General features: G+C 58.5%; 7 protein-coding genes across 7 annotated transcripts; 5 read left to right on the top strand and 2 right to left on the bottom strand.

The window, feature by feature from the left end:
* Window positions 1-885: 885 nt before the first annotated feature.
* Window positions 886-3,774, top strand: PSEUBRA_004064 (Mitochondrial substrate/solute carrier; the record flags this gene model as incomplete). Its single annotated transcript, XM_016437633.2, has 1 exon — window positions 886-3,774. The coding sequence occupies one exon, from the start codon at window positions 886-888 to the stop codon at window positions 3,772-3,774; it is 2,889 nt and encodes a 962-aa protein (XP_016291174.2).
* Window positions 3,775-3,952: 178 nt separating this feature from the next.
* PSEUBRA_004063 (Protein kinase domain protein) lies at window positions 3,953-6,853 on the bottom strand (the record flags this gene model as incomplete). Its single annotated transcript, XM_016437619.2, has 1 exon — window positions 3,953-6,853. One exon carries the CDS (start codon window positions 6,851-6,853, stop codon window positions 3,953-3,955), a length of 2,901 nt encoding a protein of 966 aa, XP_016291173.2.
* A 1,741-nt stretch (window positions 6,854-8,594) lies between these two features.
* PSEUBRA_004062 (Transcription factor, MADS-box) lies at window positions 8,595-9,890 on the top strand (the record flags this gene model as incomplete). Its single annotated transcript, XM_016437625.1, has 1 exon — window positions 8,595-9,890. One exon carries the CDS (start codon window positions 8,595-8,597, stop codon window positions 9,888-9,890), a length of 1,296 nt encoding a protein of 431 aa, XP_016291172.1.
* Window positions 9,891-10,089: 199 nt separating this feature from the next.
* Window positions 10,090-12,198, bottom strand: PSEUBRA_004061 (UbiB domain protein; the record flags this gene model as incomplete). Its single annotated transcript, XM_059465214.1, has 1 exon — window positions 10,090-12,198. The coding sequence occupies one exon, from the start codon at window positions 12,196-12,198 to the stop codon at window positions 10,090-10,092; it is 2,109 nt and encodes a 702-aa protein (XP_059320511.1).
* A 544-nt stretch (window positions 12,199-12,742) lies between these two features.
* PSEUBRA_004060 (uncharacterized protein) lies at window positions 12,743-15,064 on the top strand (the record flags this gene model as incomplete). The annotated part of the gene is made up of 1 exon (XM_016437626.1): window positions 12,743-15,064. One exon carries the CDS (start codon window positions 12,743-12,745, stop codon window positions 15,062-15,064), a length of 2,322 nt encoding a protein of 773 aa, XP_016291170.1.
* Window positions 15,065-15,596: 532 nt separating this feature from the next.
* On the top strand, window positions 15,597-17,618 carry PSEUBRA_004059 (Translation initiation factor 3 complex subunit L; the record flags this gene model as incomplete). The annotated part of the gene is made up of 1 exon (XM_016437623.1): window positions 15,597-17,618. One exon carries the CDS (start codon window positions 15,597-15,599, stop codon window positions 17,616-17,618), a length of 2,022 nt encoding a protein of 673 aa, XP_016291169.1.
* A 479-nt stretch (window positions 17,619-18,097) lies between these two features.
* PSEUBRA_004058 (FMN-dependent dehydrogenase) lies at window positions 18,098-19,766 on the top strand (the record flags this gene model as incomplete). The annotated part of the gene is made up of 2 exons (XM_016437630.1): window positions 18,098-19,526; window positions 19,618-19,766. 2 exons carry the CDS (start codon window positions 18,098-18,100, stop codon window positions 19,764-19,766), a joined length of 1,578 nt encoding a protein of 525 aa, XP_016291168.1.
* Between the last annotated feature and the right edge of the window lie 183 nt (window positions 19,767-19,949).

The raw sequence follows: 19,949 nt of genomic DNA, 5'->3' as shown, positions 1-19,949 counted from the left end.
TATCTCTGTGTGATTTCAGAGCATTGAGGGCGCGACTGGATCTGGACGCGAACAATCTCGCACGGGATTTTCAGGTGTTAGGTTGAACTTAGACGCGTCACGTGCCTCGCCAGAAGTCTCTTCGAGGCTATACACCATGCTAATCATTGCGGCCTGTGGCATTCGCTCCTGCACCAGTCGACACTCATCTATCAGGAGCATGCCTCTTCAGGAGATTTGTGCTGGGTTGTGTGGGTTGATTGCACCCAATCGGTGTCAATTGAGAGGCGGGCCGAGGCACAGACCCAAGAAATTGCGGCAGCAAACCGCGGACTCGAAACGGGAGTGCGGGCTCACCAGCAGCGGATCAACTCAGATAGTAGGCTCAAAAACACCTCTTCTGAAGCCATGTCACCTGAGCGATTATCGGCGCATGACTGCTCTCGACAAGCTCGACCCTATCGTCGCTCGTTCCTTCGGCAACAGACTGAGCGGCTTTGTATCTCGAGTTGAGATGATCGACGCATGGCGAACAAAGTGGTTCGTGCGAATGGCTCTCCACGGCTAAAATTGCCGATTCGGTTGGTGAACAGCCTTGGATTTCCAATCAGGTCCAAACTGGAGAGATCCGTGAGCAGCGCAATTTCTCAACGAGGCTCCTCTCAGCTCAGTGCCTTGCTGCGTGTTGCAAGCCTAGAATTTTTCTGTACCACGATTTAGCCTCTCCTCCTCTCGACATCATCACTTCTTATCCCTGCAATTACGCAACACGTCTCAACGCATCGACTGCATACAGACTTGCAGCACTCGGTCTCCAGATAAGCTCCTGGCGGGATTCAGCGTGGACAGTCTCGGAAGGAGGTACAGACTGTCGGCGACAAAGACTGCTGTCACGGAAACCTCGCCATGAGCTCAGCCGCAGCTTCGTCGTCGCGAACGCAGGACTCGGGCCGGTCAAGCTCTACCTCAATACAGACCAGCGAGACGGAGCCACCAGAAGCTTTGACCCCTTCGCGACCATCTCCATCAGCCAATAATTCATCATCCACCCCGGCAAGTTCGAGCGGTTCTCAACCACAAACTGCGGACTCGCCTTCTCGTCTCAGCTCTTCGTTCTGGTCTTCATGGATCTCGCCCTCCTCGTCGTCCGCTATTGCCGCCTCTTCTGCCATGGAGAAGCGAAAACCGCGACGTCCCTCCTTCGAGGAGTTCCGTGCCGAAGAGCCACCCCAAGCTCGTCTTATCCGTCTTCGCGGCCTCTTCGACACGTTGCTGGATGAAGACGACGAACAGGCTCTGGCGGGAGGAAGAGCCAGGGAAGAATGGATGAAGTCGGCTCGGCGTGCTCGATACGGTGCCGGTGGAAGTCTGGCTCGTGGCAGTCTGGCACCTTCCGACATTCGCAACTCTACCGTCGGCTTCGAAGCCTGTCCTTTCTCAAAGGAGACTTCGAGCTCGTCGTCGGCCGACAGCACACCCGAATCAAGCTCGGCATCCTCATCGTCCTCACCTTCCTCCACAACGCCAACAGCATCGTCCTCGGCATCTTCATCGGTCAAAGAATCGCAACTCCCAGCACCACCACCGCCTCCACGCCAATCCTACGCCAATGAGCTCCTCAATCAGTGCCGCAAATGCCGAGAAGAAATCGAAGCACAGCGCGCACGACTTGCTGAAGAGCACGCGAAACATGCTGCGGAGCCTGGTGTCTCCTCCTCATGGGGCTTGCCGTCTTGGCTCGGAGGTGAGAAGACACCCGATACCGAGACCGACGCAGCTGAATCTTCCAAGAGCACTCTCAAAGCGGTGACGGACAAGATCCTGCCCAAGTCATTAACAAAGTCTTCGGATGACGAAGAACAGACAGCATCGACCTCGAATTCGTACATCCACTCCGTCGGATCTCTTTTCGGATACGGCAAATCATCCACCGCAGATGCCAAAGTCCTCGGCTACGGACACAACCCACCAGATATGGAACATGAGGCTGGATGGACAGGAAGCGGCGTCTGGGGTCTGTCAGCTGTCGGACACAAAAGGCGCGCCGCCGACCGCGACCGCGACGAGAAAGTTCGCAAAGGTCACAAGGTCGACGACGATGGTGGCGCCCGCCAACGACAAATCGAATGGGAGGGATTCCTTGCCTACGCCGAGAACAAGGAACGGGAACTCTACAAGATCTTTGTAGAGATGGACAAGAACTGCGACATGCGGCTCGACGTACAAGAGATCCGCACCGCGCTCGATCGCGCCGGCCTCGACGTGCCTCAAATTTCGCTCGACGACTTCGTTGCCAGTCTCACCAGCACGCGCAAGTCGGCCCATGCCAGCGGCGAGAAGACGTACGTCACCTTCCCCGAGTTCCGCGACTATCTTCTGCTGCTACCGCGCAAACCGTCGGTGCCGGAAATCTTCCGCTTCTACCAGGTGCGTAAAGCGTTTGGACTCTTCGGCATGGGAGGCATCTTTGCAGAGCTGGCCGTTGGCTGGGGCAAGACGGAGCGCGGTGCTACTGCTGTCAACTTTGATGGTGATGTCAGTCTCGCTGGAGAGGAAAAGAAGAGGGAATCGCCGGCGGTCAAGGAGGCGAAACGCGCAGAAAAGCTCGGGAAGCGCCAGGAAGCTGCAGCCGCCGCGGCGTCAAAGGCTGTCGAAGATTCGACCGACTCGAAGGAAGGGTCTTCGTCCCTACTGTCACCGGGCTCGGGCGATGTCGGCGAAGCCAAGCAAAAGGCCGCTCAGGATGCCGCAGCTGCGGCCAAGACCCAACACGACCAAAACGTCGACGAGGAAGAAGAGGAAGAGGACAACGACATGATTCACGGCGCTGTCGCACTCAAGTTCCTCATGGCCGGCGGTATTGCTGGAGCAGTCTCGCGTACTGCCACTGCACCCTTTGACCGTCTCAAGATCTACCTCATCACGACGTCTCGCTCGCCGGATGTCGCCGATGCTGTCAAGGGTGCAGTTTCTGGCGGCAAGGGAGGGGCCAAACAAGCTGCAGCCAAGGCGGCTGGTCAAGGTCTCGGCATCCTCCGCGAAGCGCTCACCAACCTTTATCGCGACGGCGGCGGTCTCCGCGCCTTCTGGGTCGGCAACGGTCTCAACTGTCTCAAGATCTTCCCTGAGTCCGCCATCAAATTCCTGTCCTACGAAACATCCAAACGAGCCTTCGCAAAGTACGTCGACCACGTCTCAGATTCACGCGACATCTCGGGCACATCGCGCTTCCTCTCCGGTGGTATCGGAGGTATCACTTCCCAACTGGCCATCTATCCGGTGGAGACGCTCAAGACGCGCCTCATGTCGAGCCAGAACGCCAAGACGTCGCTGCAGGGCAACGCACTGCTCAAGAAGACGGCCCGGGACATGTGGGCCGCCGGCGGATTGAGGACGTACTACCGCGGTCTGACGGCTGGTTTGATCGGCGTGTTCCCGTATAGCGCCATCGATATGAGCACGTTCGAAGGGATCAAGCTGTTCTGGATCAAGTACACGGGCAAGGAAGAGCCGGGTGTGTTGGCGTTGCTCTCTTTCGGCTCGGTGAGTGGCTCGGTCGGAGCAACCACCGTCTACCCGCTCAACCTGATCAGGACCAGGTTGCAGGCTGCAGGAACACCTGCCCATCCAACCACTTATGATGGATTTTGGGACGCAGCAAGGAAGACGTACGTCAGGGAAGGCTTCGTCGGGTTCTATAGAGGATTGGTCCCCACGCTGGCCAAAGTCGTGCCTGCCGTTAGCATCAGCTATGTCGTGTACGAGCAGAGCAAGAAGCGGTTGGGAGTTCAGTAGGATACCATAGACATACGCTCCAATAGACATTCCACACACTCGTTCCTTCCACACACGGCATGCTGCTCGGTCATTTGACGCGTACGAAACCCGTCGCATCGTGAGATTCCGTGATGACTCCAAGTTCGTGCTGTTCCTTGCGCGTTTCCCTTGTCTGCGATCCGATATGCTCTATTTGCTACTCCAACCCCATACTCTTCCGCGCATCATCCAGTCTGGGCTTGACCCACACACTGCCGGACATCTCGATCGCTGCATCCACCGCTGTCCTGCCCTTGTCCAGCATATCCGCCCTCTCTTGCTCGAACCACTCTGCTAGCGCCACACCCTCGACTTCTGCCTCGGCAACGGAACGCTGGTGGGTCGACTCGACGACGCATCTCGAGAGCACCCACGTGAGCAGTTCCGGTGCCGACCGCGCGAATCGATACAGCAGGCGCGTTGGCGAGGGCAGATTCATCCCGTCTGCTGTTTTGGGCGAGGCGCGACCGGAGGACGGCGCGGTAGAGCTATCGGGCGTGACGAACGCGGCTGCATCGCTGCACGAGCTGTCGTCGGTCGAACTGCACTCGCTCGCAGCGGTAGACATCGGGGATGGTTTCGACGTCTCATCCTCCTCGCCCAAGTTGTCGTTGAGGATGGGCTCCAGATCGACGGCGTACGCAAAGATGTCGTATGCCGTGCGATCGCTCTTACTGACCGACTGGGGAGCGAAGTAATCATCTGCCGGCACGTGTGCGTCCCTTTTCCGCACAACCAACCTCGCCATCTTCTCCAGGAACGACCTCTGCCCCTTGCCCAGCAGGCTTTCGCGAATGAGCACGTCCTCTACACCGTCTCTCAACGCGAAAGCGCGGATGAGGTTGCATCCCAGCGCCCAAAGATCGCCCGACGGACCCATGCGTCTCCCCATAGGCCCCGGGCACGCTTCGGGCGGAACCCAGTCGTAGCTCACCAGCTGCACCTGCCCATCCCCTCCCGGAATCCCTCGGTACGGATTGGCATTCTCGTAATCGATCACCACCAGCTCCCCGCGCTCGTCAAACATGAGGTTCTCGAGCTTGATATCGCCATGCATCCAACCCGACGCGTGGAACCTCGCCAACGTCCGAATGGCCTGATTGAACACATTCAGAATCACCCCTGTCAATTCGGCCTCCTCGCACCCCGCGATCACAAAAAACGCCTCCTCCGGATAGTCCTCTTCCAACCTCACATATCGCCCATCTTCGGTCTTGAGGATCTTGGACACAATCCCGGCGCGGGCGGGATTGAGCGTCTGCGCCTTCTGCACTTCATCCAGGATATCGTCGAGGTAGGTCTCTTCGAGCTCCTTGGCGAGTTCCCGAGTTACGCGACCCGCAGAAGGGTCTGCAGCACGTAACTTGGCTTCGATCGACTTGATCTCCATGGCGGCGTAGAAGGCGCCGTTGCTGTCCATGGCCCATCTGCGCAGCTTGGCCGCCGACGAGACGCGGTTATCGGGAGTGGTGATGAGGTAGATCTGACTGCTGTCGTCCACCGCCGAATCCGATGGTGCGTCGGGGCCGCCGTTGAAGGTCGGACTGGGTGACCGACGTCGAGGGTCCCCACCGGAACTGTTCGAGCGTCGACGCGCAGTCTTGACGAACACAGCATCGTCGTCCGTTCCGTCGTAGCTGCTGCTCGAACCTCGTCGACCCCACGGCTTGGTGACGGGATGCTCCGAATTCGAAAGATCGGCATCCTCGAACGAGCTCGTGCGTGGATCAGTCTCAGCGCTGAAGAGGCGCACGCTGAGACCGTCGGTGACCGCACCTTCGCGGTAGGGGCCCGTCTTGTCGTACAAGGTGCCCTCGACGTTTTGCGGTAGAAGACGCTTGGCGAGTCTGAGCGGAGGTGCGCGCGGTGATCCGACTCGGACTAGCGGCGAGCGTGGTGAGGGTATTCGATCGGGTGGCAACAGGAATTGCAGGTCTTGGGCACTCAGAGGGCCTTTGCCTTCGAGAGCAGCATCCGACAGCGAGGCCTGCAGACCAACGGCGTCGTCGAGCGCTTCTTCGCCTTCGTCAATCACTGGGCTCGGTTCAGTGGACGCAGCCGCGGCGGCGGCAGCTTCCTCCAGATTGGACCGGAGTCGACGCAGAGAAGGACGGGCGGCATCGTCAAGATCGAGCCTGCCATGCGGGCCTGGCTTGTTGGGTCTCGGACTGTCTTGTGTCTTTGTCTTTGTCTTGCTTGTATGCGACTTGGAGGGCTTCTTATCCTTCTTTTTGGAGATGCGATCGTCGGTGGCATGCTTGACCTTCTTTTGCTTCTTCTTCTGAGCTTCGATTGCTGTGTCGGTGCTCTCTGAACCGGGCGCAGGCACATCGACGCTGCTGGCCTTGCCGCTGGAAGCATTGATCTGGGCGAGTGGTCGGAGAAATGGTAACGAGTCCGAAGCCGCTGATGACCTGCGTCTTGGCGTGTGGATGCCGATGACCGTCTCGTGTCGCAAGAAAGCAGCTTCGGGACCGTTGCTGGAGAAACGTCTGGGTCTGGAACCTGGATTTGACGGGTCAAAGGGGGTCATAGGAGGCGTAGCAGCCTCCGAAGGTCGACGACTCCGAGACCCGCCGCTGTGCCTGGATCGACTGGAGCGGAACGAGGTGCCGCTGTCGCTGTTGTCATCTTCAGACCCTGACGAGTAGGATGAGATGGCTCCTCGACTGCCATGGCGGCTTCGAGTGCTGATGGCACTTGCGACGCGCTCCCAGCTAAAAAGGCCGGAGAAGCGCTCGCGATCGTAGCTCCTCCATCGTTCGTGATCCTTGCCAAGAAAAAAGGTGGCGGCCTTGGGAGCGTTAAAGCCGGGCCGACCCGAAGGACGGATGACGATGGGTGCTCTGACGGCCAGGCCTGTTGGTGTGAAGCTGGAAGAGGATGGATCGCCAGGAGTTTCGAGCTCCTTGGGTGGATAATGGGTCTGAAGCACTCGCGCTCGCCGACGCGACGGCGCATGATCCACGGCCGATGAATGTGGCGTGACGGCGGTGGAGCCCTCGACGTGCTCCATGCTACCGCCTGGTGCCGATCTATCGGCGGATGGGACGGCCATGGCTCAGCTGCGAGGAGAAGGGCTGGTCGGGGGCACTGCGAGGTGATATGCAAGGTATATGCGCCGCTCTGCACGAAGCCGAGTTGGCAGCTGGAATAGGCTAGATGCCGGGTGGACCGAGGGAACGATTTGGGACCATTCGAGATGACTGATAGGTCGCGTTTGCGAACGAAGAGAATGATGGTTGTCCGTGTCAAGGAAGAGTGGCTGATGATGATAAGTGGCAGTGGGGCGTGGAGGTGGGTTGTGTGTCCAATTGCCAAAAATGTCAAATCCAGACTCCGCTAGATAAGACGTCAAGGTGCGGCGGTGCTTCCGGCAAGGCCATGCGATGGTCTGGTGGCGTGGCGAGATGTGAGAAGCGCAAGGTGGAGAAGAGAGGATGCTGGATGAGGATGGTGGGAGGACGTCGAGAGGAAGAATCGTGGCTGTTGGAGCGGAATCGATGGCTTCGATACGGTGACGAGCTGACTGGCTGAGTGAGCGGTGCGGCCGTTGACGAAATGTCGGACCGTTGCTGGATGGCAATAATCGGTTGTGCAAAGCACAGCCTAATTCGCGGAAGGGCAGCTCTAAAAAAGTGGGAGCTGGGCTCGGCTCGGCAAGCAAACAGGCAGGTGGGCGGGCCGGGCTGGGCTCTGCAGCTGGAAAAAGCAACAGAGCTTTTGCTGTGACGTGAGCTGCAGCTTGGCGTCTTCCCTCTCCGCGTTGCTTCTATCCAGCTACCTGGTCGAGCTGCGAGGCATCCCCACTGTTGCACCCATCTTATGCTGACAGACTGTCTCCTGCTCTATATAAGGCAAGGTCAACCGCGAGCATTCGGATGCTGCCCTAATGACACGCCACGAAGATCTCGGATTTTCCCACGAGTGGGCTTCAAGCCACAAAGATCCGATCGCGTGCCGTTGATCGTGGTGAGTGTGCGTGCATACGTGACAACCGCGCCTACATCCGAACAGGCGGCACGATCTCAGGCGGCTCGCTTCCGATGTCTTGTGACTCGGTGTAAGCGGCTACTGATGATGACACGGGAGGTCGGAAGGCGCCGATCTGAGCCACTGCGGATCTACATCGGGCTAGGATCTTCCTTCGGTCTTCATGCTGTGTCAGTGCTGTCGAGCCAGGAAGCCCGCGGTAAGTTAGGCATCGAAAGGCGAGCGGCTCCTTCTGCCTGCGTGCATGACCGAGCAGAGAAGCGGAACAAGACCCTTCTCCGCGTCTTCCTGCTGGCTGTGGTCTTGACGGTTTAGGCGGCAGGGCTGGCTCAAGGCAGCTGGCTGGCCAACCCTGAAGGACCGTAGATACTGTATTCGCATAAGGAAGTCGAACATTCCGACTCTGAGAGCCAGTACAAATGCATTCTCCATTTTGTATTCTCGCTCGCGTTCTTTCGAATACAAAAATCCCCGGAGCGCGGCTAAGTGAGCGAGCGGACCCAAAACAAACGGCTTTTTCTCGAGCTTGCATGAGAGAAGGGTGTTGGTCTTTTTCCAGTTGGCCGGCCAACACATCATAACATCGGTCTTCTCTCTCTCTGTCTCTCTGTGTTGTTCTTGGTCCATCTCCGCTTGCCACCGTTCTCAGACCTCGCTACTGTCGCATCAATCCCTTTTGCTTCAGCTCCACCAGCAAAACCTTCTACGACGCCACGTAGCTCAACAGGACGCCCCGGCTTCATCGTTGTAGACAGCTCATCGTCGATTACCTCGCGTCGTCACCTCACACGCAGGCTCGAACCATCATGTCCACCCTCTCCGCTGGCGTCATTGGCGTCCGCCAATCGGGCTCAACCAGCGAAAGCCCAGTCTACGATACACCCTTCGGCACTGTCCAACTTGCGACCTCTAGCAAGGACGGATCTGGCAACTTTGACCTCGCCGCCGGCTTCACTGCCCCCGCCGACTACCAAGACGAGGAAGACGACGAGGAGGGCGACGACGACGATGGAGACTCCGAGGACGGCAAAAAGAAGAAGGGCAAACGCGGGCGATCCGAGGCAAAGGGAGAGCGCGACATGAAGACCGGTCGCCGCAAGATCAAGATCGAATTCATCGAAGATGACGCTCGCAGGCACATCACCTTCAGCAAGCGAAAGGCCGGTATCATGAAGAAGGCGTTCGAGCTTGCCACGCTCACTGGAACACAAGTGTTGTTGCTGGTCGTGTCTCAGACCGGCCTCGTCTACACCTTCACAACACCCAAATTGCAAGCGCTGGTCACCCAGGCAGAAGGACGAAACCTCATCCAGGCATGTCTCAACGCGCCGGATCCCAGTGGCGGCGGCGAGAGCGGACAGGAGGACCAGTCGGGTGAAGAGGGCAGCGATGGAGATGACGGCCTTTCGCCCTCCGAGTCCCAGGCCAGCTCCAACAAGCGAGCCAACCAGAACCGAAAGCGACCTCGCACCGCATCCACCAGCAAGGCCTCGAGCGCCTCTGGCGGGGCTGCTGCTGCTGCCGCGGCTGCCGGCGAAGAAGAAGGGGCCTCTGGTTCGCAGCTCGCCACAGCCAAGCGCGGTCGTGGTCGTCCTCGCAAGAACACCGCCAGTGCTGCACAAGGCCCAGTGTCGGCTGCCGATGCGTCGCATCCCATGCCTCCCCCACCTGCTCTGCACCACAGCTTCAGCGAGGATGCCATCCACCAGCATCAACAGCACCAGCACCAGCAGCAGCAGCCTCAGTACACGCACGTTCCATCCGCAGACTTCCCCAACTATGCGGCAGGAGGCTTCTACGGCGATGCATCAGCTGCTGCAGGCAACCACGATCTCGGCTTTGCCCAACCAGCCGGTCTCGCAGTGGACGCCAGTCAAGCGGCTTGGTCTCAGAACATGTCGCCCAACACCACCCAGGGCATGTTTGGTGACGCGCACCACCACCACCAGCAGCAGCTTCACCCAGGGCAACAGCAAGCACAGCAACAACAGCAGCAGCAAGCACCGCAGTTCAACTACGCAGCTCAGCACTTTGGTCACTTCAACCCGCAACAGCTGGCATTGCAACCGCAGGAGATCCAAGCACCTCGACCTGCATGGTGATCTTTCTCGACCTGGGATTTGATCCCTATATACCCATCAGGATTGTCTTCCTCTCTGTCTCTCTCTATCTCTCACATTCTTTTATCGCACTTGCTTCGGAATCGCACTTCATCTCATCTCCTTCACAAATTCCGTTGCTATTGAGCCAGGATGATGTCTATTGCGCGATGTCAGCCATCCTTGTTTACGGATGCTCGCTTTACCCAACGAAAGCGCCTTCATCGAGTTCCACGCCAAACTCATCCCTCGCCATCTGACGCATGCTCTGCTCCAAATCGTCCTCGAACCCACCCTTGTTGGGATCGCTCTTGCCCATCAAGGCCGACACTGGTGCTCGGAAGAAGTACCTGAACCAATGCGTCACGCCTGATCCGATGAATGCCAGATCGAGCGCGAGCAGTGTGGTCCGGAAACGGACAAAGTTGATCCTGTCCTTGACCCACGCTGCGAAGCGCTGACCTATCGAACTGCCGCCTGCTGCTGACTGCTGGTTGCGAAGCGGTCGGAAGACCCGGTAGAGACTCGGTGTCTCCGTGTTGCTAATGAGCGCGGCGGCGGCGTGTCTGGCGAGAATGTTGAGTCGGTTGACGGGCGAGCCGAGCACCTGGTTGTTGGCCTGAATGATGCGCATCGATCGACCCACGAAGAGCAGCTCTTTGGGCAGCAGCTCGGTGTGCACCAGGAAGCTCTTGAGCTTCTCCTTCATCTCGCGCTGCAGCTCTAGGTCCGTCTTTTTCGCGTGAGCGCCTTCCTTGTTCGCCTCGCCCTTGTCCTTCGGCTTGCTCCACGGTCGCAGCAGTGTCGCTGAAGCGAAGAGCTCCGACGCCCCCTCGCCCATGCCCCAGCTCACCGTGATTTCGTCGAGCGTCTTGAGATCGAGCGTAAAGATGGCCCTCCAAAGCTGTGCATACTTGCGGCGGAATTCCTCGCTCAGCTCGACGTACAACCCGTGGTCGATGAGCACCACCTGATGCTGCCCCTTCTTGCCATTCGGATGCTTCCTCACCAACACGTTGCTAGGATGCCCGTCCGCCTGAACGAATCCGTGCTGGAAGATCTGACTCGCAAACGCCTCGCACACTGATTGCGAAACGCCCTTTGCACTCAGCCCCCACTCCTCCAGCTTCTCGCGGTCCGTCATTCGACACGTTTCGCCGATCCACTCCATCACCAGCACCCGCTGCGTGCACAGATCCTTGTAGAACTGCGGCACGTAGCACGACCTGCGCACCAGAGGCTCGGGGTCGGTCTCGATCGCCTTCTTCGCCCGCAAGGAATTGGCCAGCTCGTGTTCGAAAAAGGTCTCCTGCTCGATCTGGTCCGAGATGTACTGCCCACTGAACGAGAGAGGCAGTTCAAAGATCCGCTCGTACAGCTTCAACAGGATCCTGAACGACCAGAGATCCCACTTGGCGTACTTGCGGATGTTGGGACGCTGCACCTTGACCGCCACCTCGGGACCCGGTGTTCCCGGTGGCGCACCCTCCGACGGGTGAAGTCTCGCCTTGTGCACCTGCGCAACGCTCGCCGCTGCGACAGGAACCTCGTCGAATTCCGCAAAGATCTCCTTCGGATCCCCGCCCAGCTCGGCCACCAACACCTTTCGCACCTCTTCATACGGCAACCTCTCCGCGTTATCGAACAGCTTTGTCAGCTGATGGTATGGCTTCGGCAAGATTGCCGCCTGACACCCGATCGCCTGGCCAAGCTTGACGTACAGACCCTGGTTCTTCTCGCAGACGTACATGAGCTTGTCGGCGCACCGCTCGTGGAGCGCGTTGATCGACTCGAGCGAGTTGCGGTCGAAGTTGAGCTTGTAATCGAGGGCGATCTGGAGGCCGGTGTATGCGGTGAGGAGGTTGCGTTGTGCGGTGCGGGCGTTGAAGTATTCGTCGATGATGTAGCCGAGGCCGAAGGCTGCGACTAGGATGCCGGACCGACGGAGCCAGCGCCCAGACCGCTTCGGAGGGCTGCCGTTCGCCCCTGGGATCGAAGCGGAAGAAGACGAGGAGGCACTTCTCGACGCGGGAGAGGAGCGAAACCACGATCGACCAGCTGGAGGCTCTGACCGAACGATGCGGGAGAGCGAATCTGGTAGAGGGGCTTTGAGGCCTTGTCTTGCAGCTGCGTTGGAGAGGATGTCCGAGATGGCGATGTCGGGTTGCGTGTTCGAGCTACCGATTCGAAGGTTCCGAATAGCGCCTATTGATGGCGACGGAGCACGAAGCTGGACGAGTTCCCTGCTTGAGGCGAGCATCCGCCGCCTGGCAGGGTGGCCGAAGATCGGCCTGACGCCTACACCAACCATGGTGGCAGCTATGAGAGAGCTGGACGTTCGAGTGTGGACGGCGGCGAGAAAGGCGGAGCGCGATAGACAGTGATAGCTTGGAAGGAAGGTAGAAGCGGCACTTGCGAAAGTCCGTTTGATCAGCAGAAGGTATCACCCGCACAATGATTAGGCAGCAATGCCTCCACTCCGACGTCACATCCGGCTTCCCTCGCTCTGCGTCGCTTATCGGCCAAAATCAGAAAGGTGTTAGACTCGTGATCAAAATCTCCAGACTCGAACAAAAAAGGCAAACCCGGGTTCAGGCTTTTTTGGGTGCGTTCGCGGTTGGAGACGCGTTGTGAAGCTCTCTGCTTGGCTCTTGCCTTGGCGAAGGCTGCGCTCACGGCAAATTTGAGTCAAGGCGAAGCGCAACCCAGGAAGCGGCACGGCCCAATTTTTCCCCACTCTCTCTCTCGCCATTCGTAGGTGACCTCTCTCCTTGCCTCTTCTTCGCTGCTCGTCTTTGATCGCCCACCAAGGATAGGACTGCGTCTTTGCCCATCTGATCATCACAACCGCGAAGATGTCTTCATCTCGACTCTCGCGACAAGACCACTACCCCTACCAAGCGACGGCGCATCCTCGCTGGTCGCCCTCTTCCCCGCCACTCAACCGCCTCTCCGCCGCCGTCGACCCGCGACTTGCTCCTCGTCTCAACAATGCAGGTCAGCAGGACATGCAGCAGCAGTCACAGACGCAACAGCTTGCGTCCAGCCAGATCGCGCCTTCTGCTGCGTCGCTCACCTCCAACGTCGAAGTGGTGCAGGCTATCAACGCCATGAATTCGCAGGTCACCAGTCAATTGTCCATGATGGGCACGCAGCTCGCTTCCCTCGTGTCACTCACATCGCGTCTCATCGAGCTTTCACAGATGAGTCTCGCTGCTGCTGATAGCAACGGACGCGCCAGCAATGCCGCCACTGCCCCTGGCTCCGGTGTGTCGGCAGCTTCCTTGGGAGCACAAGGCTTTAGAGCCGATGCAAGTCCGGTCAACAGCAACGCCGATCTCAATCGCGCACGAGTCAACGGCAGCCAGAACACGTCCTCGTTCGCCTCTTCCAGCAACAACTTGGCTGTGGGATCCACCAACAACGCCGCCGCGCGTTCGGATGCTCGGCAGGGTCAGTTCTATCAGAACCCTGCATCTGGCAGCGCTGCTACGAATTCGACGCTTGACAGGACCTTTGGCAGCACGCTTCGAGGTGCGTCTCCCTCTTCCTCCAATTCGGTGATGAACAACAGCCTCTATGCGGCTGCAGGACGACCGGCACAGCAGCAGGCCGGTCAAGCACAGCAAATGCAATCGCAGCAGCAATCCCAAACACACATGCAGTCCCAACAGCAGGGCCTGCAACAGACAACGCAGCCGCAACAGCAGGCGCAAGACGACCTTCTCAGGAGTCGTCTGCCGAGTCCCGTGTTCCCGGACGATCCAATGGACATGCACGCCGACGTGTCGGCATCAGAGCACCAGACTCCATCCAATCTCAAACGACTGTCCACAGCAGGACAGGCTGCAGGCGACAGCGCTCGCAAAGCCAGCACAGAAGCATCGCTGGGCGAATGGAAAAGCTGGCTCAACCGCACATGGCAACCGCCTGCGGGTCATCAATCGCGCAATACCAAGTACCGCACCATGCAAGCGGCTCGGCGGGCGCATCGCGACCAGACTAAACGGTCCATGGCTACTCTCGGCCGCTTGCCGCTCAAAGAGTTCCTCGAGATCCGACCCGAACAGTACCTCAGCGTGCGAAAGACGGGTCGAAAGCTGTACCAAGAATGGCTGCTGCAGGAGGTGCGACTGGCCAAGCAACCCGAGGATCGAGTCAAGGCGGCCATCAATCGACTGGAGAACGACCATCCGGAGCTGGGCGATTGCGAGGATCACTGGAAGGCGAGACAGCTGCTGCAGCAGATCATCGATAACGCGATCGACGAGGCCAACTTGCATCGCAAGAAAGAGGCGCGCCAGAGCAACTCGCACGCGGAGCCTAACGAGAGCACGCCACGCGGCATGGAGGGGGCACGAAGTACGAGCATGATGAACGTCAGCGCGAGCAGCTCGAGTTCGGCGTTGGCGGATGCGGATCGAAGTCTGCGTGGTGCGGACACGAGCATCGCTTCAGCGCGCAAGGGCAATACTGCTGCTGCAAACGGTCCTGGTGCCGCCAAGAACGCCAAAGGTGTACAGCGACGCAAGGCGGATCAAGCGGAGCTGGATGACACGCCGACACGGTTCAGGCAGCCACCAAGCCAGCGCAATTCAATGCTGGGACCAGGTGGCAACGACGATTCCAGCGGTTCATCATTGCAGACGCAGCAACTCTCTTCATCGGGACTGGAGGCAGCACACAGCGGCCGTGCTACGGCGCTCGTCGACTACTCTGGCTACGGCAACCATGACTCTGGCACCATCGCCTCGACCACCTCGGACGCCCTTCAGCCCTCGCGGCACAATCAGCACTTGCAGCCAGCGCACCACAACACGCATCAGCAGGATCAGACGCACAACGCATGGGCGAGCCAGACCGCCGCACCCGGCCCATCGCTCTTCGGACAGTCGAATTATACCACCACGGCAACGCAGCAGGCACTCTCGCACCATCAGACCTACGGACATCACAGCAATCATCACCACAACTCGAACTACCTCTCATCCGACCCGAACCAGACAGGGCTCAGTGCGTCTGGATCTGGCTTGCTGGACGATCAGCGTCACCAATCGCACCTGAGCCCGCTGGTCAACGGTGGCAATTTGCGCATGCATCAGCAGCAGCAGCATCACCAGCAACAGCCGCAGCAGCAGGCTCAGAGCACGTTCTTCGACAACCGAGGATACCAGTAGCGCACGTACTCTTCTCATGATAGCAGCGATCGATGCGACAGAACCTTCTTTGTTGCTATTGAATTCAAAGCGTGTCATGGCGCTGCGACTCGTCAGTGTAGTGGCATGTGACAAGGTCAGACGAGCGTAAAGCAGCTCCCAGTGGTGGGCAGGCGGCCAGCTTGGACTTGCCGGACGAGTTCGCTTTGTATCGAGGTGTCGAAATTTGTATTTGTGCCTTGACTGCTTGTATTGCCTCCAGGCACTGGGGTGAAGGTTAGGTTGAAATCCTGTTCCCTTTGACCCTTGATTCGAAGAAGAGCTCGACGCGCCTTTCCAATTTTCTTCGTTTTCGAGGTCTGAGAAGATTGTGCAGCACAGCACAGCACAGCGTGCAGTCAAGAAGACTGATATCCAGCTTGGTCTGCTTCTTCGTGGTGTTTCTGAAATCTGGTACACTTGTTCTACGACGACGACCACATCATCGCAACACCCCAGCAAGCTTGTTTTGACCTTTCAAACAAGCTCTGCATCGACTACGCATACCAACATCATGGCCACCGACCCATCTCAGCAGGGCCAGGCCAATGGCGCTGCTTTCAACCAACAGCAGCATTTCCAGCAGCAGCAGCAACGTCAGCTCTTCGGCGGTGAGGAGGAGTTTGGCGATGAGGAGGAGCTCGGTGACGACGTCGATCTCGTCGTAGGCGACTACTCTGCTCCCTTCGCCGGCGAGGCCGGTGCCGAGGTCGACGAGGCACAAGCTGCCGCTCTCGCCGCTGCTCACGCCCAGGCCCAGCAGCAGGCTCAGGCCGCTGCCCTCGCCGCAGTCCCCGACCAGATCCGCAAATACATCGTCCTTTTCAACCAGGCTGTTCAGAACAACAACGTGCAGGACATCAGCAATGCGTACGAGGGCACCTGGAACCGACTCACCGACAAGTTCTACGCCCGTTCCGAGTGGCCCGAGGCCGAGACCATCGCGCCTCTTGTCAACGACGACCAGAAGTTCCTCACCCTCTACCGCGAGCTCTGGTACCGACACGTCTACTCCCGTCTCAGCCCAGACGGTGAGGACCGCTTCCACTCGTATGACAACTACTGCGACTTTTTCAACTTTGTCCTCAACAGCGACGGGCCCGTTCAGCTCGAGCTCCCCGCCCAGTGGCTGTGGGACATCATCGACGAGTTCATCTACCAGTTCCAGAGCTTCTCGCAGTGGCGCAACCGTGCGTCGAACAAGTCGGACGACGAGATTGCGCTGCTGCAGGACGGTGGCGTGTGGAGCAGCTACTCGGTGCTCAACGTGCTCTACTCGCTCATTCAAAAGTCGCGCATCACCGAGCAGCTGGTCGCAGCGAGCAAGGGCGAGGACCCGGATGAGGTGGCTGGCGAGTTCGGCTCCAAGCCCCTCTACCGCATGCTCGGCTACTTCTCCATCATCGGCTTGCTTCGTGTCCACGTCCTGCTGGGCGACTACACGCTCGCGCTCAAGATGCTCGACCACATTGAGCTCAACAAGAAGTCCGGCCTGATCAACCGCGTCACCGCCTGCCACGTCACCGCCTACTACTACGTCGGCTTCGCCTACCTCATGCTGCGTCGCTACCCGGACTGCATCAAGAGCTTCACGCACATCCTGGTGTTCATCATGCGTCTGCGCCAGTACCACACGCGCTCGTACCAGTACGACCAGATCAACAAGACGGCCGACCGCATGTACGCGCTGCTCTCCACCGCCTGCGCCCTCTGCCCCACGCGTCTGGACGAGAACATCCAGACGCAGATGCGCGAAAAGTACGGCGACCAGTTCAACAAGATGACCAAGCCTGGTTCCGAGGGTGTTGCTGCGTTCGAGGAGCTCTTCCTTTACGCCTGTCCCAAGTTCATCACGGCCAACTCGCCGCCGTACCACGACGAGGAGGCGTTGGGCGAGTGGAAGGAGAAGGCGTTCCCTGATCCTACGCAGCACCAGCTCCGCGTCTTCCTCAGCGACGTCAAGACTCAGCTGTCGAACGCAAACGTTCGATCGTTCCTGCGCCTCTACACTACGCTTGGCACCGACAAGCTGGCGTCGTTCCTCGAGATTGACGAGGAGGAGCTCGTCGAGATGATGATGGTGATGAAGAACTCAACGCGCTCGCTCAAGTGGAGCTCCGGCTCGCTGCTCGAGGGCGAGGTGGTCAACACGAGCGACCTCGACTTTGTGATTGACACCAACATGGTGCACATTGCCGAGAGCCGCGTGGGCAGGAGGTACGGCGACTGGTTCCTCAGGAACGGCACGAGGATGAGCGATGTTCTGAGCAACATCCAGTCGAAGCCCTTGCCGATTGTGACCAAGCAGGTGCAGGACGAGGCGGCTGCTGCCGCGGCGGCCGAGGGCAAGGATGGCAAGGACAAGAAGGGCAAGAGCACCTGGTCGGGCGGTGCCAAGACCGGCGGAAGCGGCGCATTCGGTAGGAGTGCAGGCGGCAACCGACCTCAGGGCGCGACAGGCGCAAAGCCAGCAGCAGGTGCGACCGCTGCTCCGTGGGGTTCGAGCAAGGGGCAGCAGCCCGGACTTGCTGCTTAAGCAGGACGAAGATTCGCTCTAACTTTCCACCCCGCAGAAGAGGCTAGCTTCACCTCTGATCCTGCCCACACTACCAGCAGTCCACTTCACATCCAACGCTATCCCACACAAAAGTAAATACACATGCGTTCATTATTAGCCTTCGCTCTCTGTGTCGACAGGCTTGCTTTCACTCAGGCTCCTCCGAGACTGATGCTGATTGAGCCACCATAGTTGCCGGTCTCCGTCTCTGAGTCAAGTCGGTGAATTCGTTTCGACCCGCTCGTGAGGTCTCGCGGCGACCTCACGAGATTTATCCTGTCAATTTCTCGCCGGCCTGCCCGCCGAGATGTCGCCGATGGCAGCTCGTTAACCCCGCATTTGCACCCCGCATTTTGGTCGAGAGGAACCTTGCATCACCTCCTCTCAACCTTATTCGCCACCTCGATCCCTTCCCGCCCCAGCTTGTGTCTCGGTCACATCGGACCAGTCTCAAGGCGATGGCGCAAGTAACAGTCAATGAAGTGCAGCGCCATGCAAGTGCAGCCGACGCCTGGCTTGTAATCGAAGGAGGAGTCTACGACGTCACCTCATACCTCGACAGCCATCCGGGAGGCAAGACCTTGCTCCTCAACTACGCCGGCAAAGATGCGACTCAGGCCTTCAAGGCAGCTCACTCGACGTCGGTGCTGTCGCAGCTACCGCAAAGCTCCTACAAGGGCGCGCTGACACTTCCGACCAACAGCGATGGAACAATAGACGAGAAGGAACGCGAACGCCTTGTTTCACATTCGGATGCGAAGTTGCTCGAGTCGCAGCAACAGCAGAGCGAGCAGATCACATTGGCAAGGAGACGACTTCCGCGGCTCAAAGACATCGTCAATATCCAAGACATGGAGCAGGCTGCCCTCACCGTCCTGCCGCCCTTGGCTGCTGCCTTCTACGCCGGCGGTTCGGACACGGAAGCGACCATGCATGCGAATCAGCTCGCCTTTTCGCGCTACTACTTCAATCCGCGCGTGCTCAGAAGGGTCGACAAGGTAGACACCTCTGTCACTCTGTTTGGCAAAGCGTATCCCCTTCCAATCATAGGCTCAGCGGTCGGCAACACTCACATGGCAGGTCCAGACTGCGACTGGCATCTCACAAAAGGATTGGCGCAGTGTCGGCTGCCACATATGGTCTCGACATTCGCAGCAACGTCGATACACGATCTGCAGAAGCGGGCCAAGGAAGAGAATCTGGCATTCTGTGTCCACTTTATACAGTTATATGTGCAACGCGACCATGCTACTTCGGCACAATTGGTCAAACAGGCGGTCGAGCAAGGCGCTCACGCCGTCTTTGTCACCGTCGACGTAGCCCAGATTGGCAACCGTGAAAAGGACCGCAAGATCCGTGCAGACGCTCAGTCTATACCGAACTGGGCGGAGGACGAGGCTCGTTGGATCGACGAAGCAGACGCATCGGCCTCGGTTGTGGTCGACCAGGATGGGCTGCAAGAGACTGGAGCTAGCAGCCGTGGATCTGCGGCCACCTCGACGGCTGGCATGGATCGCGACCTCAACTGGGATGATCTGAAGTGGATCAAGGAGGCTGCTCAGGGCAAGCCCGTTGTGCTCAAAGGTATTCAAAGCGTTCGTGACGCTCTGCTTGCTATCGATGCCGGCGTTCAAGGCATCGTGCTGTCGAATCATGGAGGCCGCCAGCTCGATTTCGCACGACCACCGATGGATCTACTCTACGAATTGCGACAGCACCATTCTCACGTGTTTGGGAAGCTCGATGTCTTCATCGATGGTGGCATCCGCCGTGGTACAGACATCCTCAAAGCAATGTGTCTTGGTGCCAAAGCCGTCGCTCTTGGACGTCCATTCGTATTCGCAGAGGCAGCATATCGTCATTTGGGCGTTGTCAAGACCGTTCGCAGTAAGTTTCGACGCAACCCTCCTTACACCTTCATCCTTGGGTCATGACAGAGTCGCTGACAAGTATCGATTGCTACTTTTCGCCATTGCAGTCCTGGAGGAAGAGATGCTGACAGGCATGAGGCTCCTCGGTGCAGCTTCCATCGCCGACCTGACACCGGACATGGTAGAACGAGTCGACTTCTACGGCCCTGCGATTGCCTCGTATCTTGCCTCGAAGCACCTGTCGGGTCGTCTGTGACAATGCAGAACATCACAAAGGAGCCTCGTTGACGAAGTGGTGTGTCAAAGCTTCGACCCGAGCTGAGCTCCAAATGCATGCATGCTGCATATGCACAGCGACGACGTTTGGCAGGATCGAGCCCTTCAAGCTCTTTTTGTGCTTTGAAATCGCGAAACGTGCTGAATCGAAAGAAAGCGGTGT

This window comes from Kalmanozyma brasiliensis (genome assembly GCF_000497045.1).
Source record: "Kalmanozyma brasiliensis GHG001 unplaced genomic scaffold PSEUBRA_SCAF3, whole genome shotgun sequence".
Lineage (NCBI taxonomy): Eukaryota > Fungi > Basidiomycota > Ustilaginomycetes > Ustilaginales > Kalmanozyma > Kalmanozyma brasiliensis.
The sequence above is the reverse complement of the archived record's forward strand: the minus strand, read 5'-3'. Positions and strand labels throughout refer to the sequence as shown.